Source organism: Nicotiana attenuata, unplaced genomic scaffold, assembly GCF_001879085.1.
Source record: "Nicotiana attenuata strain UT unplaced genomic scaffold, NIATTr2, whole genome shotgun sequence".
Taxonomy (NCBI): Eukaryota; Viridiplantae; Streptophyta; class Magnoliopsida; order Solanales; family Solanaceae; genus Nicotiana; species Nicotiana attenuata.
Window position 1 is genome coordinate 347,599 of NW_017670656.1, and position 23,548 is coordinate 371,146.

Sequence of the window (23,548 nt, forward strand, 5' to 3'; positions counted from 1 at the left end):
TAACTGCTCCTTCTGGAAAATACTATGAAATAAAGGGGGATGATGGGATTAGGAATTTATTGTCCCTTGTTTCTGAAGAGTATCGTATCATTAACATATATGCAGTAGATGAATGTGAGCCTTCTGTAGAAGTTCCCAATATTGTCCAACATACGGAATCATTTTTTTTTCTGTAGTTAATGAGGTTGGTACTGATTGTAGTGAGAATGAGAGTGAGAGTGACTGTGAAGCTGGTTCTGATTGTCCAGAATATGACTCTGAAGAGTTGGAGTCAATTGCTACTCAAAAGAAAGAAAGATTACTGTGGGTCTAGAAGATTACAAAGAATTATTCAAGGGTATGTCCTTCAAGGACATACCAGAAGCAAGGAAGTGCATTAAACTTTATTGTTTGGCCAATAAGGTAGAGTTAGAGGTTGTTAAAAGTGATAAGCATAGGTTGAGATATGAATGTGTTCCAGGGTGTCCATTTGGATGTCATATTTCTGAGGAAAAAGGTTCTCCTGGAGTGAAAATCAAAACTCTAAATCTTGAACATGAGTGTGGTCCATCATATGACAACTCTAGGGTTGATTACACTACTATAGCTCATTATTTCAAGAAAAAATTACAAGATATTCCAAAGTTTAAGGTAAAGGAAATGAGGACTGATTTAAAAGAAGCTTTTGAGGTAAATGCCAGTAAAGGAAAGTGCAAGAGAGCTAAAAGGATGGTTTTGGAAATTTTAGATGGGAGCTTTACAGATGGTTACAAGAAATTAGAGGCTTATGCCAATGAACTTAGAGACTCAAATCCGGGAAGTGATGTTGTAATCAATCTGTCTAAAGAGGCACTTGCCGAAGGTAAAAGAAAATTTCTTAGAATGTATATTAGCTTCAAGGCAATGAAGATGGGATTTAAGGAAGGTTTGAGACCCTTCATTGGATTAGATGGTACATTTCTTAAGGGAAAATCCAAGGGACAATTACTGGTAGTTGTTGGTCATGATAATATGCCACTTTTATCCTTTAGCTTGGGAAATTGTAGATAAAGAGACAAAAAGAACTTGGAATTGGTTCTTGGGGCTATTGCAACATTCATTGGAACTCCAGATGGGTGAAGGCATAACATTCATGTCGGATATGCAAAAGGTACTTTATTTCTGTTTCATATGTAAACATTGGTGCAGAGCCTACTTTGATATAAGGTGCAAAAATCAAATAGTTGATAATAATCTAACTGAATCATTTAATGCTTAGATACTTGAAGAAAGGTACAAGCCTATCATTGGGATGCTCGAGGGTATAAGGATCAAAGTGATGAATCAATTGAGAGAACATGAAGATTTGGTGACTAAATGGAGTCGGAATTCAGTCCTAAAACAATGAAGCTATACAATGAATATATGAAGATAGCCCAAGTTTGTAGAGTTGACTCCAATGGGGATAATGGATTTGAGGTATCAGAAGGGTCTGACAAGCATATTTTGAATCTGAGAATAAAAAGGTACACTTGTAGGGCATGGGACCTCACTGGAATTCCATGCCCACATGCAATTAAGGCCTTATTGTATAAGAAGGTTGATCCTCTAACTAAAATGCATTGGTTCCATAGCAAGGAAGCATTCTTGCTAACATATAAACATAAGTTGCAACCTGTAAGGGGAGAGAAATTCTGGAAAGTTAACCCTTCTCAAGCAATGGAACCTCCAGAGTTGTTCAAGCTAGCTGGAAGGCCTAAGGTTAAGAGAGATAGACAGAAAGAAGAGGCACTTAAGAGGCAAGGAGAATGGTCTCTTTCAAGGAAGGGTAGAGTAATGACTTGTAGTAATTGTGGAGAGCCAAATCACAATGCTCGAGGATGTGACAAGATAACTTTTAGTCATTCAAATTTTATTAACTTTTTCAAACCTTTTACTAATTGAATTTACTATGTGGCAGCCAAAACAACCAAAACAGCCAAAACAAAAAAAGTAGTATCTAAAGGAAAAAAGAAGCAACAGCCTACCGGGGGTTTAAATGATGAAGAAGAGGTGGGTCCAATCGAAGAAGACATTAATCTATCAGCCCCCAACACTCACAAGATAGCCAAAGCAACACTTATGTATTCATGCCTACTCCAGGATTGCAAAATAGTAGGGGTTCATTTCTAGACTTTGAGAACCCCTGCTCTGAGCATGAGCATGAGGCAGACCCTGATTTAAGGCCCATGGTTATCTCAGAAACACTTACTAGACTCCAAAAGAGGCAACAAAATCTTATACCAACTGGGACCAGGCAAATTAGCTTCAGAGGTGACCATACAGGAGCTAGTATTCCAACAAATCTTCCATATACACCAGACAACTTAATGTGGAAGGGCAAAGCTGCTATGACTACAAATCAATTGGAAGTTGAACGTCAAAAAAGGATTGGAAAGTTAAAGCCAAAGAAGGGACATTTTCAGTAGTTTATTAATGTTTAAGACTGTTTTATTTTGTAACTACTGCTTATGACAATACTCTTTTGGTTAATTTGCACTAGTTTGTGTTTTGGTTGGTTAATTTGGTGATGTATTTACTGCTTATGACAATACTGTTTTGTAATTACTGCATATGACAGTACTTTTTTGGTTAATTACTGATTAGGTTCTGGACTAGCAGCTTCTGGACTGCTTATTTATTACTTTGGTTAATTTTTTCTAGCAGTACTATGTAACTTATTATGTGTTAAGTTTCTGGACTGCTTATGTTGTTAAGACACTGCAGAACACATATAATCCAGAACACATATAATTGCTTCTGGACTACTTCTGCACAGTACTCTTTGTTGTGCTTATTTACTGCAGAACACATATAAGTGGTTTAATTACTCTATTCTTGATGTCTTCTACTAATTACTCTATTCAAAACACACGGTTAAAATAGCCTCAAACACAGCCTTCAAACATAGATTAAACTGGTGCAAAGAACAGATTAAAACAACCTCAAAATTAAAGATATGGGAGTCAAAACAGCTTCAAAACACTGATTTCATACAACCTAACTTGAGAACTCAAAACACAGCCTTCAAACTAATATTACAAAGACTTGAGAATTCATACAACCTAACAAACTACATCACTTCAACAATAACGCGGCAATAAATCCAACAAACATCGCATAAAAAATCATTATAAACATCTTCAACTTCATAAATTTCTCTTCTAATTCCCTTGCTTTGTTCACTCGGGAATTGTTTATAGTCTCCATAGTCTTCATCTTTTTCTTTAACTTATCTCTTTCAATCTTAACCACATCCAACGTCGTACTCAAAGTATTGATTTTGACCGTAGTTGCATCCAATTGAGCCTTTAGATTACTTATCACCACCAATGCTCTATCGGGGAATACTTCGTCATGCCACTCCCAATATCCACAAGAATCGGCCTGCCCAAAAAAAAATTAGAATTTCGAATTATCAACTATTAAATCCATGAGGGAAACCAAAAATCTTTTCATATAAAAGAAATAACACATTTAATCATAGCACTTACTTCAGACTTAGGACACTTATAAAATCTCCTTCCGGGGTTAAAAGAAATTTTTGAAGTGAATAAGTGAACAATTTCCGCAATGACACCTCCTCTTGGACGAGCAGCTACTTTCTGACATTATCAACTTCTTTTGCAGATTAAAATATAATCTTGCCAATGAAAATTAAAAGAAATAAGATAAGAGAGACCTTACGCCATCTCCAACCTTACCCCATTTCTCTATAATGGAGGCAATTTTTGGGGTAATGAAGCTCCAACCCTCCCCCATTTTTGTCCCCAAAATGGGGGATGAATATTGTTCCCTCAAATATGGGGGTACACTATTCATCTCCCCCATTACTATTCATGTATTTTTTATTATTATTTTACTATTTAATCTTTTAATTTATCTCTTTATATATACCTAATTATATTTATGGAATATCTTTATAATATTAATTTTATATCTTAACTTTGGCGTATAATTTTGATAAATTAATTTTTGTGCATTTATTATTTTTACGTAAAATTGTAAGTTAATTTTATTAGAGGTTGAAGTTGAATATTTATGTAGTATTTCGAATGAATTTTATCGTTATGTAATATGTATTTAATTAATCTTGTATCGCAATGATTTCACTTTTATTTGAATTATTAGTTAATCTATAATAATTGCTTACAAATTTATTTGAAATTTTATGGAATTGTTTTAATGGAAATTATAAATTAATAAAAATAAAAGATGAAATTTGATTAATGGAAATTAAAAAATAAAATTGAAATGAAAGATAATAATATAATATAGAAGAATATAAAAAAAGTTTGGGAAAAAAATGGGGGAATGGTTGGAGTAAGTTGTCCCCAAAATAGGGAAATGATCCCCATTTTGGGGACCAAAAATGGGGTAAAGGTTGGAGATGCCCTTAAGAATCACATAAACGAACTGAAAGAACCCAGAATTTGAAATATGAGGAAGCCTAGTTTTTGGATTTGGGGATATGTTTTAACGAGGGGAGAAGGATAAGTTTCGCGGTGTATTTCGTGTGTTTCTTTCGTAGATTTTAAGGTGGGTTGGGTTTTAATTGGGTCGGGTTAGGGGTTTAAGTGGGTAGCGGATCGGGTATAAAATAAAATGGGAAGTTTTATTCAGGAGCTGCCACGTGGTACTCCGTCCAAATTAAGGGCAATATTGCTACAAAGTATGACGGTAGGGGTATGGATAGCCCAATAGTATAACGAAGGGTAGAAGTAAAGAATATTTGAAAGTAAAGGGGTATATTTGGCCCTTTTCCGTTTCTCTTATAATTTTTAAATACACCAACGCAATTTAAAGTTTCAGCATCCATGAGTTTCTGATGAAGTGTTCCTTCACACTAATTGATCTCACAACGTTCAAAATCTAGTGTATCGAAGATCTGAAATTGAAAAAAGAAAATATCACCAAACTGATAAAGGGAAAAGGTAAGTAGCAAAACAACATTAATGACCTCATATGGAGTAACAATAAGCTTATGTAACGACCCGGCCGGTCGTTTCATGAGTTACCGCTCTGTTTTCTTTATTTCTGCTTCTTTATGTGTTGTTCAGCTTCATTTCATCGTATCGTGTCGGTAGATTCGGGTTTGGAGTAGTTTTGGAGTGTTAAGAGACACTTAGTCTCTTAAGTTGGTATTTTAGTTGGAAAAGTCAACCGAAAGTTGACTTGTGTGAAAACGATATCGGAATTTGGTTTTTATGGTTCGGATAGCTTATTTAGGTGATTTGGGACTTGAGAGCGTGATCGGAATGTATTTTGGAGGTCTGGAGTAGATTTAGGCTTGAATTGGCGAAAGTGAAATTTTGGCGTTTTCCGATTGATAGCGAAAATTTTGATATCGGGGTAGGAATGAAATTTTGGAAGTTGTAGTAGGTCCATTATGTCATTTGTGACGTGTGTACAAAATTTTAGGTCATTCGGACGAGGTTTGATGGACTTTTTGATCGAATGCGGAATTCGAAAATTTTGAAATCCTTAGGCTTGAATCCGAGGGTGTTTTGATGATTCGATGTTGTTTTAAGTTTTCCGAAGATTGGTATAAGTTTGAATAGTGGTATATGACTTGTTCGTACTTTTGGTTGAGGTCCCGTGGGCCTCGGGGTGATTTCGGATTGTTATTGAGAAGTTGGAAGTTAGAATTTGCAGCTGAAGCTGCTGAGTTCCTGTCATAACCGCACCTGCGGATTGGGGACCGTAGGTGCGAGATCGCAGAAGCGTTAGAGAAGCCGCAGATGCGGCCATGTGCTAGAAGATCAGAAGTCGCAGGTGCGGAAGGTTGGACGCACATGCGAGACCGCAGGTGCGATAAGTGAGGCGCAGGTGCGGTCCCAGGCCTTAAGTGAAAACCGCAGAAGCGATTGGTTTGGCCGCAGAAGCGGTATCACAGGAGCGGAAAAAGGACCGCAGGTGCGAAATCCCTGGGTCAGAAAGTATATATGTTCTCCTTCGCAAAATTTTATTTGTTCTCCACCATTTTTATCCGGGATTGAAGCTTTTTGGGAGATTCTGAAGAGGGAATCAAGGGGGTTTTCATTGAGGTGAGTTTCTTGGACCTAAAACTCGATTCTATGATGATTGTTAATTGTTTAAGCATGAAATTTGTGAGATTAAGGGTGAAAAATTAGGGGTTTAGGGTTTGAAATTGGAGACTTTGATTTTAGGGATTTGAGGGGTCGTTTGTGGTCGGATTTTGATGTTCTTTGTATGTATGGACTCGTGGGAGGATAAGGATTCTATTGATGAGATTTTATCAAATTTCCAGATGCGGGCCCGGGGGTCGGGTTGGACAAATTTCGGGATTTTCGATATAATTTGATTATTTTCGCATGGGCTTCGTTCCCTTAGCACATATTGACGTTATGATTCTGATTTTGGATAGATTCGACGCGAATTGAGGCCGAGTCGAGAGGCAAGGTGTCACGACCCAAACCGATAGGCCGCGACGGGCACCCGGTACCTTACTCAACCGAGTACCAACGTAACGTATCTTTCTTATTACATCATTATATACACGTGACATACGGGCCTAGTAGGCCGACATAATCATTTATAAACTCAAACATAGGCCGACAAGGCCGTACAATCTTTCACATATACGACATATGTCTAAAAGCCTCTAAGAATACATAAATGTCATAAAGATCGGGATAGAGTCCCGACATACCAAACAAGCAACTCCGAAGCAAATGGAGCGCACCAACATCTTCCGCTGAGCTGATAGCCTAATTGGAGGGCTCTCGACCTGTCTATCGGGACCTGCGGGCATGAAACACAGCGTCCCCGGCAAAAGGGACGTCAGTACGAATAATGTACCAAGTATGTAAGGCATATAAGTAAGTACATAAGAGACATGGAAGACATATAGAGTACATGACTCAACCTGTAAGTCTGAATAACTTTGTAAATCATGAATTACGTTTAGCGTCGTGCGTATGCGTATGAATGTCATGTCGTGCATAGGTACATGTTTCATAACATTATCAGCCTCTGAGGGCATCCCATCATAACATATCGGCCACTGTGGGCAAAATCATCATCGTATACCAGCTATCAGGTGGTAGTGCGTATATAACGCCATAGCCTTTTCCATATCCCATATACATATATATGCATATATATATATATATATACATATATATATATATATTATATATATATATATGCGTATATATATATATATATATATATATATATATATATATATGCGTATATAACGCCATCTGGTCATGGGTCAATGCACATGAATGCAATGCATGAAAAGTACGTTAATAAAATCTTCCGGAGCTTCATAAGACCATTTTGCCTTTGAGTAATATCATAAGGTAAACTCTTTTCAACTTTCATATTTTTTCGAGATCCATGAACAGATGATAAAATATTATGACACACGGAAATTCAAGAACATAGATATCTCTAATACTTCTATGAATAGAGTCATTCATGGAATTTGTGCATTTGCACGTTTCGTTCGTATCGTATGGAATATGCCAAAAGAAAGAAGGGATAGCCTTAACATACCTGTTCCTAGAATTATTTGAACGAATTCCTTCTGCGGAATTTACACTGAATTTCCTTGAAATTGGAAGGAACTTGGCTTGGACGTTTGGATGAAGCCTGGAACGAATTTCTTGGAACCAAACATTCTGCTTCAAAGTTCTTGGTTTTAAAACCAAAAACAGATTTTGTTGGCCTCAAATGGAGACTCCTTAGCTTCTAATCCTTTTTAATTTAGAAAGAATTTCATGTTTCCCCTTTTCTGAAAGTGACCAACGTCACTTTTGAGTCTTTGGAGTTTTAAGACTTGAACAAGTACCGCTATATCTGTTTAATATCACTAAGAAGACAAGATTGAAAATAAATAAACAGCTAAAAACTAACTATGCTTGAATTGTAAACAATTAGAATAAAGGTCTAAGGTAATGGTTTCCCCCGTTGTTGATTTCCTTGGTTGTATATTTCTTATAGCTGTGACTTAGTTGCCTCTATCAATCATGAACTCTCCAGCTACCATAAATCTCTCTCAAGCAATTATGATAATTTACTAGACGCACTCTCTCAAGCTACGCTAGCTAGATTCACATTACAGTTTACTTAGATTGCACCCGAGGTATCGTTATCTCTAATCCAACCTCTAAACCCTCGGTTATGACTCTCGCCTATACTCCGGGAGTGATGTTGTTCAAACAACTACCTAAATATGCACTCTCTCTCAAGCAGATACATAATNATTTCATGTTTCCCCTTTTCTGAAAATGACCAACGTCACTTTTGAGTCTTTGGAGTTTTAAGACTTGAACAAGTATATTGCTTACGTTCCTTGGCGGAAACCCTCTATCAATAGCGTTAATATATCCTCCAAATTCTTAAAGATAATTCAGCTCGTACAAGCCAACGTCCAAATTGAAAATCATTCCAAGAGAACATCAACGAACGTCGGCCCAGAAGGAATAAGAATGCTATCCAATTTCTTTTGCCAATAACGTAATCACTTTCTTGGATGAAAGTCTTTTTCAATGATATTAATATACATTCCTTTGCTGGAGCCTTTTAAGAGATGTAGCAGATGACTCATTGTCCTTAAAATTTGCCAAGTAATACCTTTGCCACATAATGAAATGACTTGAAGAGTCATTCTTTTAATATGTGGCATGCTGCCACGATACTCTTTGGGATGGTTGATTAAATTTATCCACTTATTAGTTAACCGGGTAATATTTTGTTATACGGTAATTAATCTATTACCCGCATAATTGAGAATTATTCCCACTTACTTAAAATACTACTCACTTTTCACATACCTTATACACCTTACTATCACGGTCATGTGGTACCTCGTATGGCACTAGTCCATAAATACCGAGTATTTTAGCTTGGGCCGTATTTTATCCCAACATGCCAAACTTGGACGAAAATTCGTTTCCTTTGACTTGCTTCCCCTCTTACCTTCACGAATTTACTTATCACTTGTTTGAAATAGCATAATACTTAAAATCTCAAAATAATCCCTTCCCCGAACTTACGTCGATTAACTTACGACGAAACTTTAACATACGAGAATGCGGGATGTAACACAAGGGCGTCGCGGAGTAGTATTTCATCCGGTTTGAGGTAAGTAACGATTGTAAATCTAGACCTGAGGGTATGAAACCCCGAAATTTCATACTGTTTTTGTAAATGAGGTGACGCACATGCTAGGTGACGGGCGTGTGGGCGTGCACCCATAGGGATTGTGACTTGGTCCGTCCCGTGGCGACTGTATAGTTGCATATTTTGATATATTGTATATGATATCCACGTGTTTAGAAATTGGTTAGTTAACTTGGGCTGAATGCCATGTTTGGGGCCTTTGTGCCGACCTGTTTAGACCCTTAGGGGTATTTTACTACTTTCCTCATATTGTTTTGATTTGAAGCATATCCTCAGTCACGATATTACCTGTTTATTGTTGATTCGGTTTCATTACTCCATTTTTTCAATATATGAAAACTGTTTGGGCTGAGTTTCCCTGGTTTTACTGTAATGCTCGAGTGGCTATGTGGTTAATGACTGAGAGAGGGGTCGAGGACCGGATGGTGAGGATTTTTTTTATATATATATATATAGATGTGGCTCCGGCTGCGCGCCGCAGCGATATGATGCTTGGGATGTAGGAGCCCCTCCGGAGTCTGTACACCTCCAGTAAGCATAGTCGACTATATATTATGGATCGGGTTGCACGCCGCAGTGGTTATTACTATTATTATGAGATATCTATTGAGCCGGAGTGCGAGTGTGAGTACTGATTGACGAGCAACTGAGAGGCTTGTCCGAGAGGCTATACTTATGAGTGATACCTTGCCCGAGGGGCTTGTTTATGACATTTTTTCCTGCTTTCACTCCTCTTTATTACTGAGCCTCTGTTGAAAACTTTTGAATAAATGTTTTTAAAGGATTCTAATTGAAACTGGAGTTTTACGAGATAGTTGGCTATTGAACTACAGATTTTGACTTGATATTTCTGTTGAACTTTTCTTGATAAGTATGCATATGATTTTAAATGGTCGTCACTGCACTCGAACTTTATTTACTTTAGTTACTTATTGAGCTGGCGTACTCACGTTACTCCCTGCACCTTGTGTGCAGATCCAGGTGCCCGAGCATCAGAGTGAGAGCTTCCAGAACTCTCAGAGTCTAACCGGAGATCGCAAGGTAGCTGCATGACTTTCGCAGCCCTGCCTTCCTCCTTCCTATCTTAGTACCTTGTATTTTCAGACTTATTATGTATTATTCAGACAGTGTTGGGTTGTACTTAGAGGCTCTTGACTAGTGACACCAGATTCGGGCTGTGTTGATATATTTTCGTACTTATTCCGCATATTTCTTTAATATTTTTTAAAAAAAGGTGAAAGCTTTGAGACTTAATTCGTCTAGTAAGGTGAATTTATAAATTATTTTTTTTATTGTTCGTGTTGTTTTTTTGGGCTGGCCTAGTACTGTGATAGGAACCATCACGACTGGTGTATTTGGGGTCGTGACAAGTTGGTATCAGAGCCTAGGTTACATAGGTCTCACGGGTCATGAGCCGGTTTAGTAGAGTCTCGCGGATCGGTACGGAGACATCTGTACTTATCCTAGGGAGGCTGCAGAACCTTTAGATAAAACTTCACATTCTTGAAATTCCTGTCGTGTGAATTTGTTGATTCTGGTACTAAACTTCTATTATTCTATTCTCTCACAGATGGTGAGGATGTGTGCTACTGGTCAGGACGGACGACCACCAGTACCACCAGTTGGGGCCACTAGAGGCCGAGGTCGCGGTCGAGGCCATGGTAGGGGCGGGGGTGTAGCCCGCACAGCAGCTAGGGCAGCACCTGCAGATCCACCAGCCGCCCCAGTTCATGATCAGGTCCCAGTTATGGACGCTCCAGCAGCACCGGCTGTGCCTATTGTGATTCCAGGCCTTCAGGAGGCCCTAGCCCAGATTCTATCAGTATGCACTGGCCTGGCTCAGGCGGTCTCAGTTACTACGGCCGCATCTACTTCTCAGGCCGGGGGAGGCACTCAGACTCTCACTGCTCGCATACCTGAGTAGGTTGTGCAGGGACTTCAGACACCGGAGGCACCTCCAGCCCAATCGGTTGCACCAGCTCAGGATTATGTGGTACCAGTTATGCCTGACGAATCGATTGGAGAGTTTTGGTAGACTTCAGCCTCCGACTTTTAGTGGTACAGAGGGCGAGGATGCCCAGGATTTCTTGGATAAGTTTTAGAGGATTCTTCATACAGCAGGTATTCTAAAGACCAGTGGGGTCGCATTTACTACTTCTCAGTTTTCTGGAGCTGCCTTTACTTGGTGGGAGGCTTATGAGAGGCATAGGCCTGTTGATGCAGCACCCCTTACCTGGCAACAGTTCTTCGTTTTTTTTTTTTGGAGAATTATGTGCTACAGTCTCGCAGAGAGGAGCTGCGCAGGCAGTTCGAGCAGTTGCGTCAGGGAGATATGACTGTGACGCAGTATGAGATGAGGTTCTCGGAGTTAGCTCATCATCCTATTTGGTTGGTTCCTACGGATAGAGAAAGGATTCGGAGGTTCGTTGATGGCCTCACATATCAGCTTCGGATTCTCATGACCAGGGAGAGGGTGTCAGGTGCTACTTTTGAGGAGGTTGTTGATATCGCTCGCGAGATTGAGTCAGTTCGTCGCCAGGAGCGAGATGAGAGGGAGGCAAAGAGGCCTCGGGGATCTGGTAGTTTTGGTGGAGCTCCTTCGAGAGGTCAGTTTCAACACGACAGAGGCTGCCCATTCAGGCATGCTCAGTCAGCTCGCCCAGTTCATCGTGGGGTATCATCGGGCCATGGTTCTCATGGTTCTCATCAGGGCCATTCATCACTTAGCACCCTACCGGCCCAGAGTTCGTCTCGTGCTCCATCAGTTTAGGGCCCTTCCATGCCAGGTCCTTTTACTGGTCATTCCGGTGCCAGGGGTTCCCTTCAGTCCCCATTTCCCGCACCAGGAAGTTGTTACGAGTGTGGAGAGTTTGGACACATGAGGAGGTAGTGTCCTCGTCTTCTTAAGGGTCCATCTCAGCAGAGGAGTCAACCCTCGACTTCAGCTCCAGTTACTTCACCACCTGATCAGGCAGCCAGAGGTGGGTGTCAGTCAGCTAGGGGTCGCCCCAGAGGGGGAGGTTGATCAGGTGGCAGTCAGGCCCGTTTCTATGCACTCCCAGCCAGACCAGATGCTATTGCTTCAGATGCCGTGATTACAGGTATTGTCTCAGTCTGCCACAGAGATGCCTCTATGTTATTTGATCCTGGTTCCACTTTTTTGTATGTGTCATCATATTTTGCTTGTTATTTGGATACGCCCCATGAGTCTCTTGTTTCATCTATTCGTGTATATACTCCGGTGGGTGATACTATAGTTGTGGACCGTGTATACCGATCGTGTGTGGTGACTATTGGGGGTCTGAAGATCCGAGTGGACCTTTTGTTGCTTTGTATGGTGGACTTTGATGTGATATTAGGTATGGATTGGCTATCTCCTTGTCGTGCTATATTGGACTGTCATGCTAAGACAGTGGTGTTGGCTATGCCGGGTGTGCCACGAATTGAGTGGCGAGGTTCGACTAATTTTGTCCGTAGTAGGGTAATTTCATTTTTGAAGGCCCAGCCGATGGTTGGGAAGGGTTGTCTTTCATACTTTGCCTTTGTGAGGGATGTTAGTGCAGGGACTCCTAGTATTGATTCTGTTCCTGTAGTGAGGGATTTTCCCGATGTGTTTCCTGCAGACCTGCCGGGCATGCCCCCGGATAGGGATATTGATTTGGTACCGGGCACTCAGCCCATTTCTATTCCTCCATATCGTATGGCACCAGTGGAGTTGAAAGAGTTGAAGGAGCAACTTTAGGAACTCCTTGATAAGGGGTTTATTCGGCCTAGTGTGTCGCCGTAGGGTGCGCTTGTTCTATTTGTGAAGAAGAAGGATGGCACGATGAGGATGTGCATTGATTACATGCAGTTGAACAAAGTTACAATCAAGAACAAGTATCCTTTGGCTCGGATTGATGATTTATTTGACCAGCTCCAGGGAGCGAGAGTATTCTCCATCGTTCAGGGTATCACCAATTGAAGACCAGGGACTCAGATATTCTTAAGACAGCTTTCAGGACCCGATATGGTCATAATGAGTTCCTTGTGATGTCTTTTGGGCTGACCAATGCCCCAGCCGCGTTCATGCATTTGATAAACAACGTATTTCGGCCCTATCTTGACTCATTCGTGATTGTATTCATTGATGATATTCTGGTGTACTCGCGTAGTCAGGAGGAGCACGCGGAGCATTTGAGAATTGTGTTGTAGAGATTGAGGGAGGAGAAGCTTTATGCAAAGTTCTCCAAGTGTGAGTTTTGGCTCAGTTCAGTGGCTTTCTTGGGGCACGTGGTGTCTAGTGAGGGTATTCAGGTTGATCCGAAGAAGATAGAGGCGGTTCAGAGTTGGCCCAGACCGTTCTCAGCCATAGAGATTCACAGCTTCCTTGGTTTGGCGGGCTATTACCATAGGTTCGTGCAGGGATTTTCATCTATTACATCACCCTTAACCAAATTGACTCAAAGGGTGCTTTATTCAGGTGGTCGGATGAGTGTGAGGCGAGCTTTCAGAAGCTCAAGACTGCCTTGACCACAACTCCAGTATTGGTTTTCCCATCAGCTTCAGGTTCATACACAATGTATTGTGATGCTTCGAGAGTGGGTATTGGGTGTGTGTTGATGCAGTAGGGTAGAGTTATTGCTTATGCTTCTTGTCAGTTGAATCCCTATGAGAAGAACTACCCCAATCACGATCTAGAGTTTGCTGCCATTGTTCACGCGTTAAAGATTTGGAGGCATTATTTGTATGGTGTGCCTTGTGAGGTGTTTATTGATCATCGCCTCCAACACTTGTTCAAGATGAAGGACCTCAATTTGAGGCAGCGGAGATGGTTGGAGCTGCTAAAGGATTATGATATTACTATCTTGTACCATCTAGGGAAGGCTAATGTAGTGGCCGATTCTTTGAGTAGGAAGGCGGTGAGTATGGGGAGTTTGGCGTATATACCTGTTTGGGAGAGACCTCTTGCGGTTGATGTTCAGGCCTTGGCCAATCGGTTTGTGAGGTTGGATATTTCGGAGCCCAGTCGGGTCTTAGCTTGTGTGATTTCTCGGTCTTCCTTATTTCATCGCATCAAAGAGCGCCAGTATGATGATCCTCATTTGCTTGTGACTATTGGTGATGATGGGGTATTGAGGATGCAGGGCCGGATATGTGTGCCCAATGTGGATGGGCTTCAAGAGTTGATCTTATAGGAGGCCCATAGCTCGCGGTATTCCATTCATCCGGGTGCCGTGAAGATGTATCAGGATTTGAGACAGCATTATTGGTGGAGGAGGATGAAGAAGGATATTGTGGGATTTGTAGCTCGGTGTCTGAATTGTCAGCAGGTGAAATATGAGCATCAGAGACCGGGTGTCTTGCTTCAGTAGATGGATATTCCAGAGTGGAAGTGGGAGCGGATCACCATGGACTTTGTAGTTGGGCTCCCACGGACTTTGAAGAAGTCCGATGCTATTTGGGTGATTGTGCATCGGCTGACCAAGTCCGCGCATTTCATTCCTGTGTATACTATCTATTCCTCAGAGCGATTCGCGGAGATCTATATCCGAGAGGTTGTTCGCCTACATGGGGTTCCAGTTTCCATCATTTCAGATAGGGGTACTCAGTTTACTTCACAGTTTTAGAGGGCTGTGCAGCGAGAGTTGGGTACTCAGGTGGAGTTGAGCACAGCTTTTCACCCTTAGATGGACGGGCAGTCCGAGCGCACTATTCAGATATTGGAGGACATGTTGCGCGCTTGTGTCATTGATTTTGAAGGGTCATGGGATCAGTTTCTACCGCTCGCGGAGTTTGCATATAACAACAGTTATCAGTCGAGTATTCAGATGGCTCCATATGAGGCTTTATATGGGAGGCGGTGTAGATCTCCAGTTGGTTGGTTTGAGCCCGGCGAGGCTAGGCTTTTGGGTACAGACTTGGTACAGGATGCTTTAGACAAGGTGAGGTGATTCAGGAGAGGCTTCGTACAGCGCAGTCGAGACAAAAGAGTTATGCTGACAGGAAGGTTCGTGATGTGTCCTACATGGTTGGAGAGAAGATTCTACTAAGGGTTTCACCCATGAAGGGTGTTATGAGATTTGGGAAGAAGGGTAAATTGAGTCCTCGGTTCCTTGGGCCTTTTGAGGTGCTTCGGAGGATTGGGGACGTGGCTTAGAGCTTGCTTTGCCACCCAGCTTGTCGAGTGTGCATCCGGTATTTCATGTTTCTATGCTCCGGAAGTATATTGCCGATCCGTCTTATTTTTGGACTTCAGCACAGTTCAGTTAGATGGTGATTTGACCTATAATGTGGAGCTAGTGGCTATTTTGGAGCGTCAGGTTCGAAAGTTGAGATCAAAGGATATAGCTTCAGTGAAAGTGCAGTGGAGAAGTCGGCCCGTGGAGGAGGCTACCTGGGAGACCGAGCGGGAGATGCGGAGCAGATATCCTCACCTATTTGAAGTTTCAGGTATGTTTCTTGACCCGTTCGAGGACGAACGTTTGTTTAAGAGGGGGAGGATGTAACGACCCGGCCGGTCATTTCATGAGTTACCGCTCCGTTTCCCCCATTTTTGCTTCTTTATATTCAGCTTCATTTCATCGTATCGTGTTGGTAGGTTCGGGTTTGGAGTAGCTTTGGATTGTTAAGAGACACTTAGTCTCTTAAGTTGGCCTTTTAGATGGAAAAGTCAACCGGAAGTTGACTTGTGTGAAAACGATCTCGGAATTTGGTTTTTATGGTTCGGATAGCTTTGTTAGAAGATTTGGGACTTGGGAGTATGATCGGAATGTATTTTAAAGGTTCAGAGTAGATTTAGGCTTGAATTGGCGAAAGTGGAATTTTGGCATTTTCCGGTTGATAGCAAAAATTTTGATATCCGGGTCGGAATGGAATCTGGAAGTTGTAGAAGGTCCTTTGTGTCATTTGAGACGTGTGTGCAAAATTTCAGGTCATTCGGACGAGGTTTGATGGACTTTTCGATCGAATGCGGAATTCGAAAGTTTTGGAATCCTTAGGCTTGAATCCGAGGGTGTTTTGATGATTCGATGTTGTTTTAATTGTTCCGAAGATTGGTATAAGTTTGAATAGTGGTATATGACTTGTTCGTACTTTTGGTTGAGGTCCCGGGGGCCTCGGGGTGATTTCAGATGGTTATCGGGAAGTTGGAAGCTAGAATTTGCAGCTGAAGCTGCTGAGATCCTGTCATAACCGCACCTGCGGATTGGGGACCGCAGGTGCGAGATCGCAAAAGCGTTAGAGAAGCCGCAAATGCGGCCATGTGCTAGAAGATCAGAAGTCACAGGTGCGGAAGGTTGGACGTTCCTGCGAGATCGCATGTGCGGTAAGTGAGGCGCAGGTGCGGTCCCAGGACCTTAAGTGAAAACCGCAGAAGCGGTTGGTTTGGCCACAAAAGCGGTATCGCAGGAGCGGAAAAAGGACCGCAATTGCGAAATCCCTGGGTCAGAAAGTATATAAGTTCTCCTTCACAAAAATTGAGTTGTTCTCCACCATTTTTATCCGGGATTGAAGCTTTTTGGGAGATTTTGAAGAGGGAATCAAGGGGGTTTTCATTGAGGTGAGTTTCTTGGACCTAAAACTCGATTATATGATGATTTTTAATTGTTTAAGCATGAAATTTATGAGATTAAGGGTGAAAAATTGGGGGTTTAGGGTTTGAAATTGGAGACTTTGATTTAGGGATTTGAGGCGTCGTTTTGGTCGGATTTTGATATTCTTGGTATGTATGGACTCGTGGGAGGATAAGGATTCTATTGATCTGATTTTTATCGAATTTCGAGACGTGGCCCGGGGTTCGAGTTGGACCAATTTCGGGATTTTTGATATAATTTGATTATTTTCGCATGTGCTTCGTTCCCTTAGCATATATTGAAGTTATGATTCTGATTTGGGATAGATTCGATGCGAGTTGAGGCTGAGTCGAGAGGCAAGGGCGTCGCGGAGTAGTATTTCATCCGGTTTGAGGTAAGTAACGATTGTAAATCTAGACTTGAGGGTATGAAACCCCGAAATTTTGTACTGTTTTGATAAATGAGGTGACGCACATGCTAGGTGACGGGCGTGTGGGCTTGCACCCATAGGGATTGTGACTTCGTCCGTCCCGTGGTGATTGTATAGTTGCATATTTTGATATATTGTGTATGATATCCACGTGTTTAGAAATTGGTTAGTTAACTTGGGCTGAATGCCATGTTTGGGGCCTTTGTGCCGACCTGTTTTGACCCTTAGGGGTATTTTACTACTTTCCTCACACTATTTTGATTTGAAGCATATCCTCAGTCACGATATTACCTGTTTATTGTTGATTCGGTTTTATTACTCCATTTTTTCAATATATGAAAATTGTTTGGGCTGAGTTTTCCTGGTTTTACAGAAATGCCCGAGTGGCTGTGAGGGTAATGACTGGGAGAGAGGTCGAGGACCGGATGGTGAGGATCATATGATATATATATTTATGGATCGGGCTGCACGCCGCAGCGATATATATAGGGCTGCGCGCCGCAACGATATATTAGATCGGGCTGCGTGCCGCAGCGATATGACGCTTGGGCTGTAGGAGCCCCTCCGGTTTCTGTACACCCCCAGTGAGCGTAGTCGATTATATATTATGGATCGGGCTGCACGCCGCAGCAATTATTACTATTATTATGAGATATCTGTTGAGCCGGAGTGCTGAGTGTGAGTACTGATTGACGAGCAACTGAGAGGCTTGTCCGAGAGGCTATACTTATTAGTGATACCTTGCCCGAGGGGCTTGTTTATGACATTTTTTTTCTGCTTTCACTCCTCTTTATTACTGAGCCTCTGTTGAAAAATGTTGAATAAATGTTTTTAAAGGATTCTAATTGAAATTGGAGTTTTACGAGATAATTGGCTATTGAACTGCAGATTTTGACTTGATATTTCTGCTGAACTTTTCTTGATAAGTATGCATGTGATTTTAAATGGTCGTCACTGCACTCAGACTTTATTTACTTTAGTTACTTACTGAGCTGGCGTACTCACGTTACTCCCGCACCTTGTGTGCATATCCAGGTGCCCGAGCATCAGAGTGAGAGCTTCCAGCACACTCAGAGTCTAGCCGGAGATTGAAAGGTAGTTGCACGGCGTTCGCAGCCCTGCTTTCATCCTTCCTACCTTAGTACCTTGTATTTTCAGACTTATTATGTATTATTCAGACAATGTTGGGTTGTACTTAGAGGTTCTTGACTAGTGACACCAGATTCGGGCTGTGTTGATATATTTTTGTACTTATTCCGCGTATTTCTTTTATATTTTTGAAAAAAAAAGTGAAAGCTTTAAGACTTAATCTGTCTAGAAAGGTGAATTTATAAATGATTTCCGTATTGTTCGTGTTTTTTTTGGGCTGGCCTAGTACTGTGATTGGCGCCATTACGACCGACGTATTTGGGGTGGTGACACCTTACTAGACTCTTTTGCAGGAGATTCACCTTCAAGAAGAAAACAGAAATAAACGACAAGAAAGACAAAAAGAAAAAAAATCAAGGCTGTTTTTTTTTAAAATTTTTTTTACATCCAGATTCGATGCCATCTTATACCCACAGCAAAAAATTACATCTTACTTTAGTGTTTTACCATTGATTCCATTATACTTCAATGAAAAAGGCCAGAACACATCTTGATCTAGCCAAAGAACAGAAACTATCTAGCTTAGAAAGAAATTAGCTTTGTCATACCTAATTCTAAAACTAGGGAATTGTCATTTGTCGAGATGAAATGGGCCCTTAGCATCCCTTGGAAGGTGTTTCCAGTCCAAGAATATCTGACAATCTTCTATGGTGGTAGCATATTTGGCAAGTCCATCGGCAACTTGATTAGCCTTGTCAAGATGATAAGAGCTCAAGATGAGCAACAATGGAGTTCTGTGATGAGCTCCATGGAAGCGGATGATAGAGATAGAGAGAGAGAAAGAGCTTCCGAAAACATATTGTATTTTCATATTATGTGTATGGAAGGTTCCAGATATGTACGGTACATGTATTATATAGACACACGTGTAGACTACTTCTAACTAACTAATTAGTTACACCTAATCACTACTAATACACATAAATACATAAAGCTCAATTCCCCCCTTCAAGTTGGAGGTGAGGACTTCACTGACAACTTGCTGAGAACCCCACAATGTTTAACTCCAGTCAAGGCTTTGGTGAGAATGTCGGCCAATTGAGCATGAGTGGGAACATGAGCCAAATTGATCAACCCTTCTTGAAGTTTGGTATCGTATAAAATGATAATCCACCTCAATGTGCTTGGTCCGTTCATGGAAAACAGGATTCCGAGCTATATGAAGAGTTGATTGGCTATCACAGAAAACAATGACATGCTTTGGAAATGGGACAGCTAGCTCCTCGAGTAACATGCACAATCAAGTGAGTTCACCAACAACTTTTCGAAGAGATCTATATTCTGCCTCGGCTGAAGAAGAAAGACAATTTCTTGTTTCTTGGACTTCCAACTTATGGGACTATCTCCCAAGAGAACTATGTAGCCACTGACTGACCTTTTGGAGTCTGGACAAGCAGCCCAGTCGGAGTCACAATAGGCCTTGATAGTGCAGTCTGGATAATTAGAGAAGAAGATTCCTTGTGTATGACCACTTCTCAAATATCGTAACAAGTGAAAAGCAGCCTTAAGATGAGGTTCTTGGAATGGCTTACTAGGTTGTTTAATGTTATATTCAAGACTAATAGGATGCCTGAAGAGTGGAGGTGGAGTACAATGGTTCCGTTGTATAAGAACAAAGGCGATATCCAGAGTTGTAACAACTATAGGGGTATCAAATTACTAAGTCATACTATAAAAGTCTGGGAGAGAGTGGTAGAAATGAGAGTGCGAAGGACGGTGTCTATTTCAGACAACAAGTTCAGGTTCATGCCGGGGCGATCTACCACAGAAGCTATCCACCTTATTAGGAGGATGGTGGAACAATACAGGGATAAGAAGAAGGATCTCCACATGGTGTTTATCGATCTAGAGAAAGCGTACGACAGGGTTCCTAGGGAGGTCTTATGGAGCTGCTTAGAGGCTAAAGGGGTCCCGGTTGCCTACATTAGGGTGATTGATTAAAGACATGTATGATGGAGCTAAGACGAGGGTTAGGACAGTAGGAGGCGACTCCGAGCATTTTTCGGTTGTTACGGGGTTGCACCAAGGGTCTGCGTTCAGCCCTTTCCTATTTTCCCTGGTGATGGATGCCATAACGCATCATATTCAAGGGGAGGTGCCATGGTGCATGCTATTTGCTGATGACATAGTCCTAATTGACGAGACACGACGCAGCGTCAACGAGAGGCTAGAGGTTTGGAGACATGCCCTTGAGTCAAAAGGTTTCATATTGAGCAGGATGAAGACGGAATACCTCGAGTGCAAATTTGGGGCCGAGCCGACGGAAGCGGGAGTGGAAGTGAGGCTTGACTCTCAAATCATCCCTAAGATGGGTAGTTTCAAGTACCTTGGGTCAGTTATTCAGGGGACCGGGGAGATCGATGAGGATGTCACACACCGTATAGGGGTGGGGTGGATGAAGTGGAGGTTAGCGACGGGAGTCCTGTGTGACAAGAAAGTGCCAACGTTACTGAAAGGTAAGTTTTATAGAGCAGTGGTTAGGCCTTCCATGTTGTATGGGACCGAGTGTTGGCCGGTTAAGAACTCACACATCCAGATGATGAAAGTTGCAGAGATGAGGATGTTGAGGTGGATGTGTGGGCATACAAGGATGAATAAGATTAGGAATGAAGATATTCGAGAGAAGGTGGGTGTGGCCCCCATGGAGGACAAGATGCGGGAAGCAAGACTCAGATGGTTCGGGCACATTCAGAGGAGGAGCACTGATGCAGCGGTGAGAAGGTGTGAGCGACTGGCTGTGGTGGGCACGAGGAGAGGTAGAGGGAGACCTAAGAAGTATTTGGGAGAGGTGATCAGGCAGGACATGGCGCGACTTAGGATTACTGAGGACATGGCCCTTAACAGGGAATTATGGAGGTCGAGCATTAAGGTTGTAGGTCAGGGGGAAGTTGTGAATATTTCTACAGCGCACTAGAGTGAGACTAGCCAGTTAGGAGTTAGTCGTAGGATGCTTCTGATCAGCTACTGATGCTGGGTTTTTATCTGTTGGTTATTAGTATATTTTCCATCCTTTTCATATTTCCTATATTTCTTATACTGCTGTTATTTTGTTATTTTATGTTATGTTATGTATTCTATGTTATTTTATGTTATTTTATTATGAGTCTATTGATATTACTAATATATCATCCCTTGTTGCTTTCTTGAGCCGAGGGTCTCCTGGAAACAGCCTCTCTGCCCCTCGGGGTAGGGGTAAGGTCTGCGTACATATTACCCTCCCCAGACCCCACTTGTGTGATTATACTGGGTTGTTGTTGTTGTAGTTGTTGTTGTTGTTGTTGGACTCCATTAGCAATGTCTAACCTGGTATTAGTAAGGAAGTTTAGCTATCCAATGAGATTCCTATAATATGTAGGATCATTCAAGACAGCACCAACCTTAGCCTGCAACTTAATAGAGGGATCAAGGGGAGATGACAGTCCACTGTAGGCCATACAATCATATTCTTTGAGGAGATCAAGAGCAAATTTCCTTTGTGAGATGGAAACCCCATTAGTTTTATAAAGAACCTCTAACCCCAGAAAGTAGTGTAATCTGCCCAGATCTTTGATTTTGAAGGTGTTATGTAGGAAACTTTTTAACTGATTGACCTCTTCCATGTCTGTTCCTGTGATAAGCACATCATCAACATAGACATCCATGTTCATAGTGGATAAGTCTGTTCTTTTGCAAAATAAGGAATAATCATGGAGGGAATGCACATAGCCTCTAGAGTATAGTGCCTCAGCTAACTTGGTATACCATTGCCTACTAGCTTGCTTTAACCCATAAAGAGATTTGTTCAATCTACAAACAACACCTAGAGTGGACACCTCTAGGCCTGAGGGAATTTCCATGTAGACTTCCTCATGCAAGTCCCCATGGAGGAAAGCGTTATTGACATCAAGTTGAAAAATGATCCATTTTCTCTTTATTGCAGTGGCAATAAGAGCCCTAACTGTAGTTAACTTCACAACAGGTGAGAAAGTGTTGGTATAATCCACACCAGCTTGCTGTGTGTACCCCTTGACTACTAGTCTTGCTTTGAACCTTTCAATGCTCTCATTTTCTTTGTGTTTCACCTTGTAAACCCTTATACAGCGAATGGCCTTCTTCCCTGGAGGTAATGGAACCAAGTCCCAAGTGTGGTTGACATGTAGGGCCTCAAACTCTTGAGTCATAGCAGCCTGCCAAGTTAGGTTAAGTGTTGCCTTCTCATATGATCATGGCTCATTAATATTGCAAACATTCATCACAAATGGATGACTATAATGAACTAGGGATTCAGGTGAAATATGATAATGCATGAAAATGAAGCAGCAAGGGATGAAGATGAGGTAGCAGGAATATCTGAGCTTAATTTGGGGATAGAACAAACATAGTCTTGTAAGTGAGAAGTCAGGTGATGTTTTCTCTGAGATCTCCTAAGTGTAGGTGCATGCTCAGGTGGTAGAAATTTAGATGGAGAAGCAGGTGGTGGAGATACGGATGGAGAAGCAGGGGAGGATTGCAATTCAGGAGAGGGAGAAGGAAAGGAATCAGGAGAGCGAGAAGGAAAGGAGTCAGGAGGAGGAACATGTGGAGTATTGGCAAGATTCAATACTTTATATCCTGTTCTATTGAAAGGGTATCCAACAAAAACATGGGGAACACTCCCGGGTTCAAGTTTATCTCTGTGCACTTTAGGCACAGTGGGATATAATAAGCACCCAAAGGATCTTAGATGTAAGCAGGATGGTTTCTTATTGTACGAAAGTTCAAAAGGACACTTATTTTTTAGCAATATAGTGGGCAGCCTGTTTATAATATAGGTTGCAGTAAGGATACATTCTCCCCAGAATTTCAAAGGCAATTTTGATTGGAAAAGTAGGGCCTTGGCAGTTTCAAGAAGGTACTTGTGTTTTCTTTCTACCACCCCATTTTGTTGTGGGGTGTAAGGACAAGTCTTTTGATGAATTATACCTTTGGATTGAAAAAATAGAGTAGCTTCTGTGCAAGTAATTCCAGTCCATTATCAGATCTTATAGATTGAATGGACTTCTGAAATTGAGTTTCAATTAGAGATACAAAGGCTTGTATGATTTGGAGTTCATTGCTCTTGCAACTTAGTAAGTGAGTCCATGTGGCTCTACTATAGTCATCCACCATAGCGAGGAAGTATTTCTGATTTCTATTGGTTGGAACATGATAAGTATCCCACAGATCCACGTGTAAGAGCTCAAATGGCTTGGTGGAAATGCTGGATCTTTGGGGAAAGGGCAATCTGGATTGTCTGGACATGGGA

At 41.6% G+C, this 23,548-nt stretch overlaps 1 protein-coding gene across 1 annotated transcript; it reads left to right on the plus strand.

Moving 5' to 3' along the window:
* Window positions 1–339: 339 nt before the first annotated feature.
* LOC109241948 lies at window positions 340–1,366 on the plus strand. Its single transcript, XM_019408775.1, has 3 exons — window positions 340–904; window positions 1,011–1,129; window positions 1,238–1,366. Exons 1-3 carry the CDS (start codon window positions 340–342, stop codon window positions 1,364–1,366), a joined length of 813 nt encoding a protein of 270 aa, XP_019264320.1.
* The last annotated feature ends 22,182 nt before the right edge of the window (window positions 1,367–23,548 follow it).

Excerpts from the sequence above, each read along its gene's own strand:
- LOC109241948 (XM_019408775.1), top strand. The coding sequence starts at position 340 with ATGTCCTTCAAGGACATACCAGAAGCAAGGAAGTGCATTAAACTTTAT. Across the intron at positions 905-1,010 it reads GAAGATGGGATTTAAGGAAG|CTTGGGAAATTGTAGATAAA; the intron begins GTTTGAGACCCT and ends TTTATCCTTTAG. Across the intron at positions 1,130-1,237 it reads TCATGTCGGATATGCAAAAG|ATACTTGAAGAAAGGTACAA; the intron begins GTACTTTATTTC and ends TTTAATGCTTAG.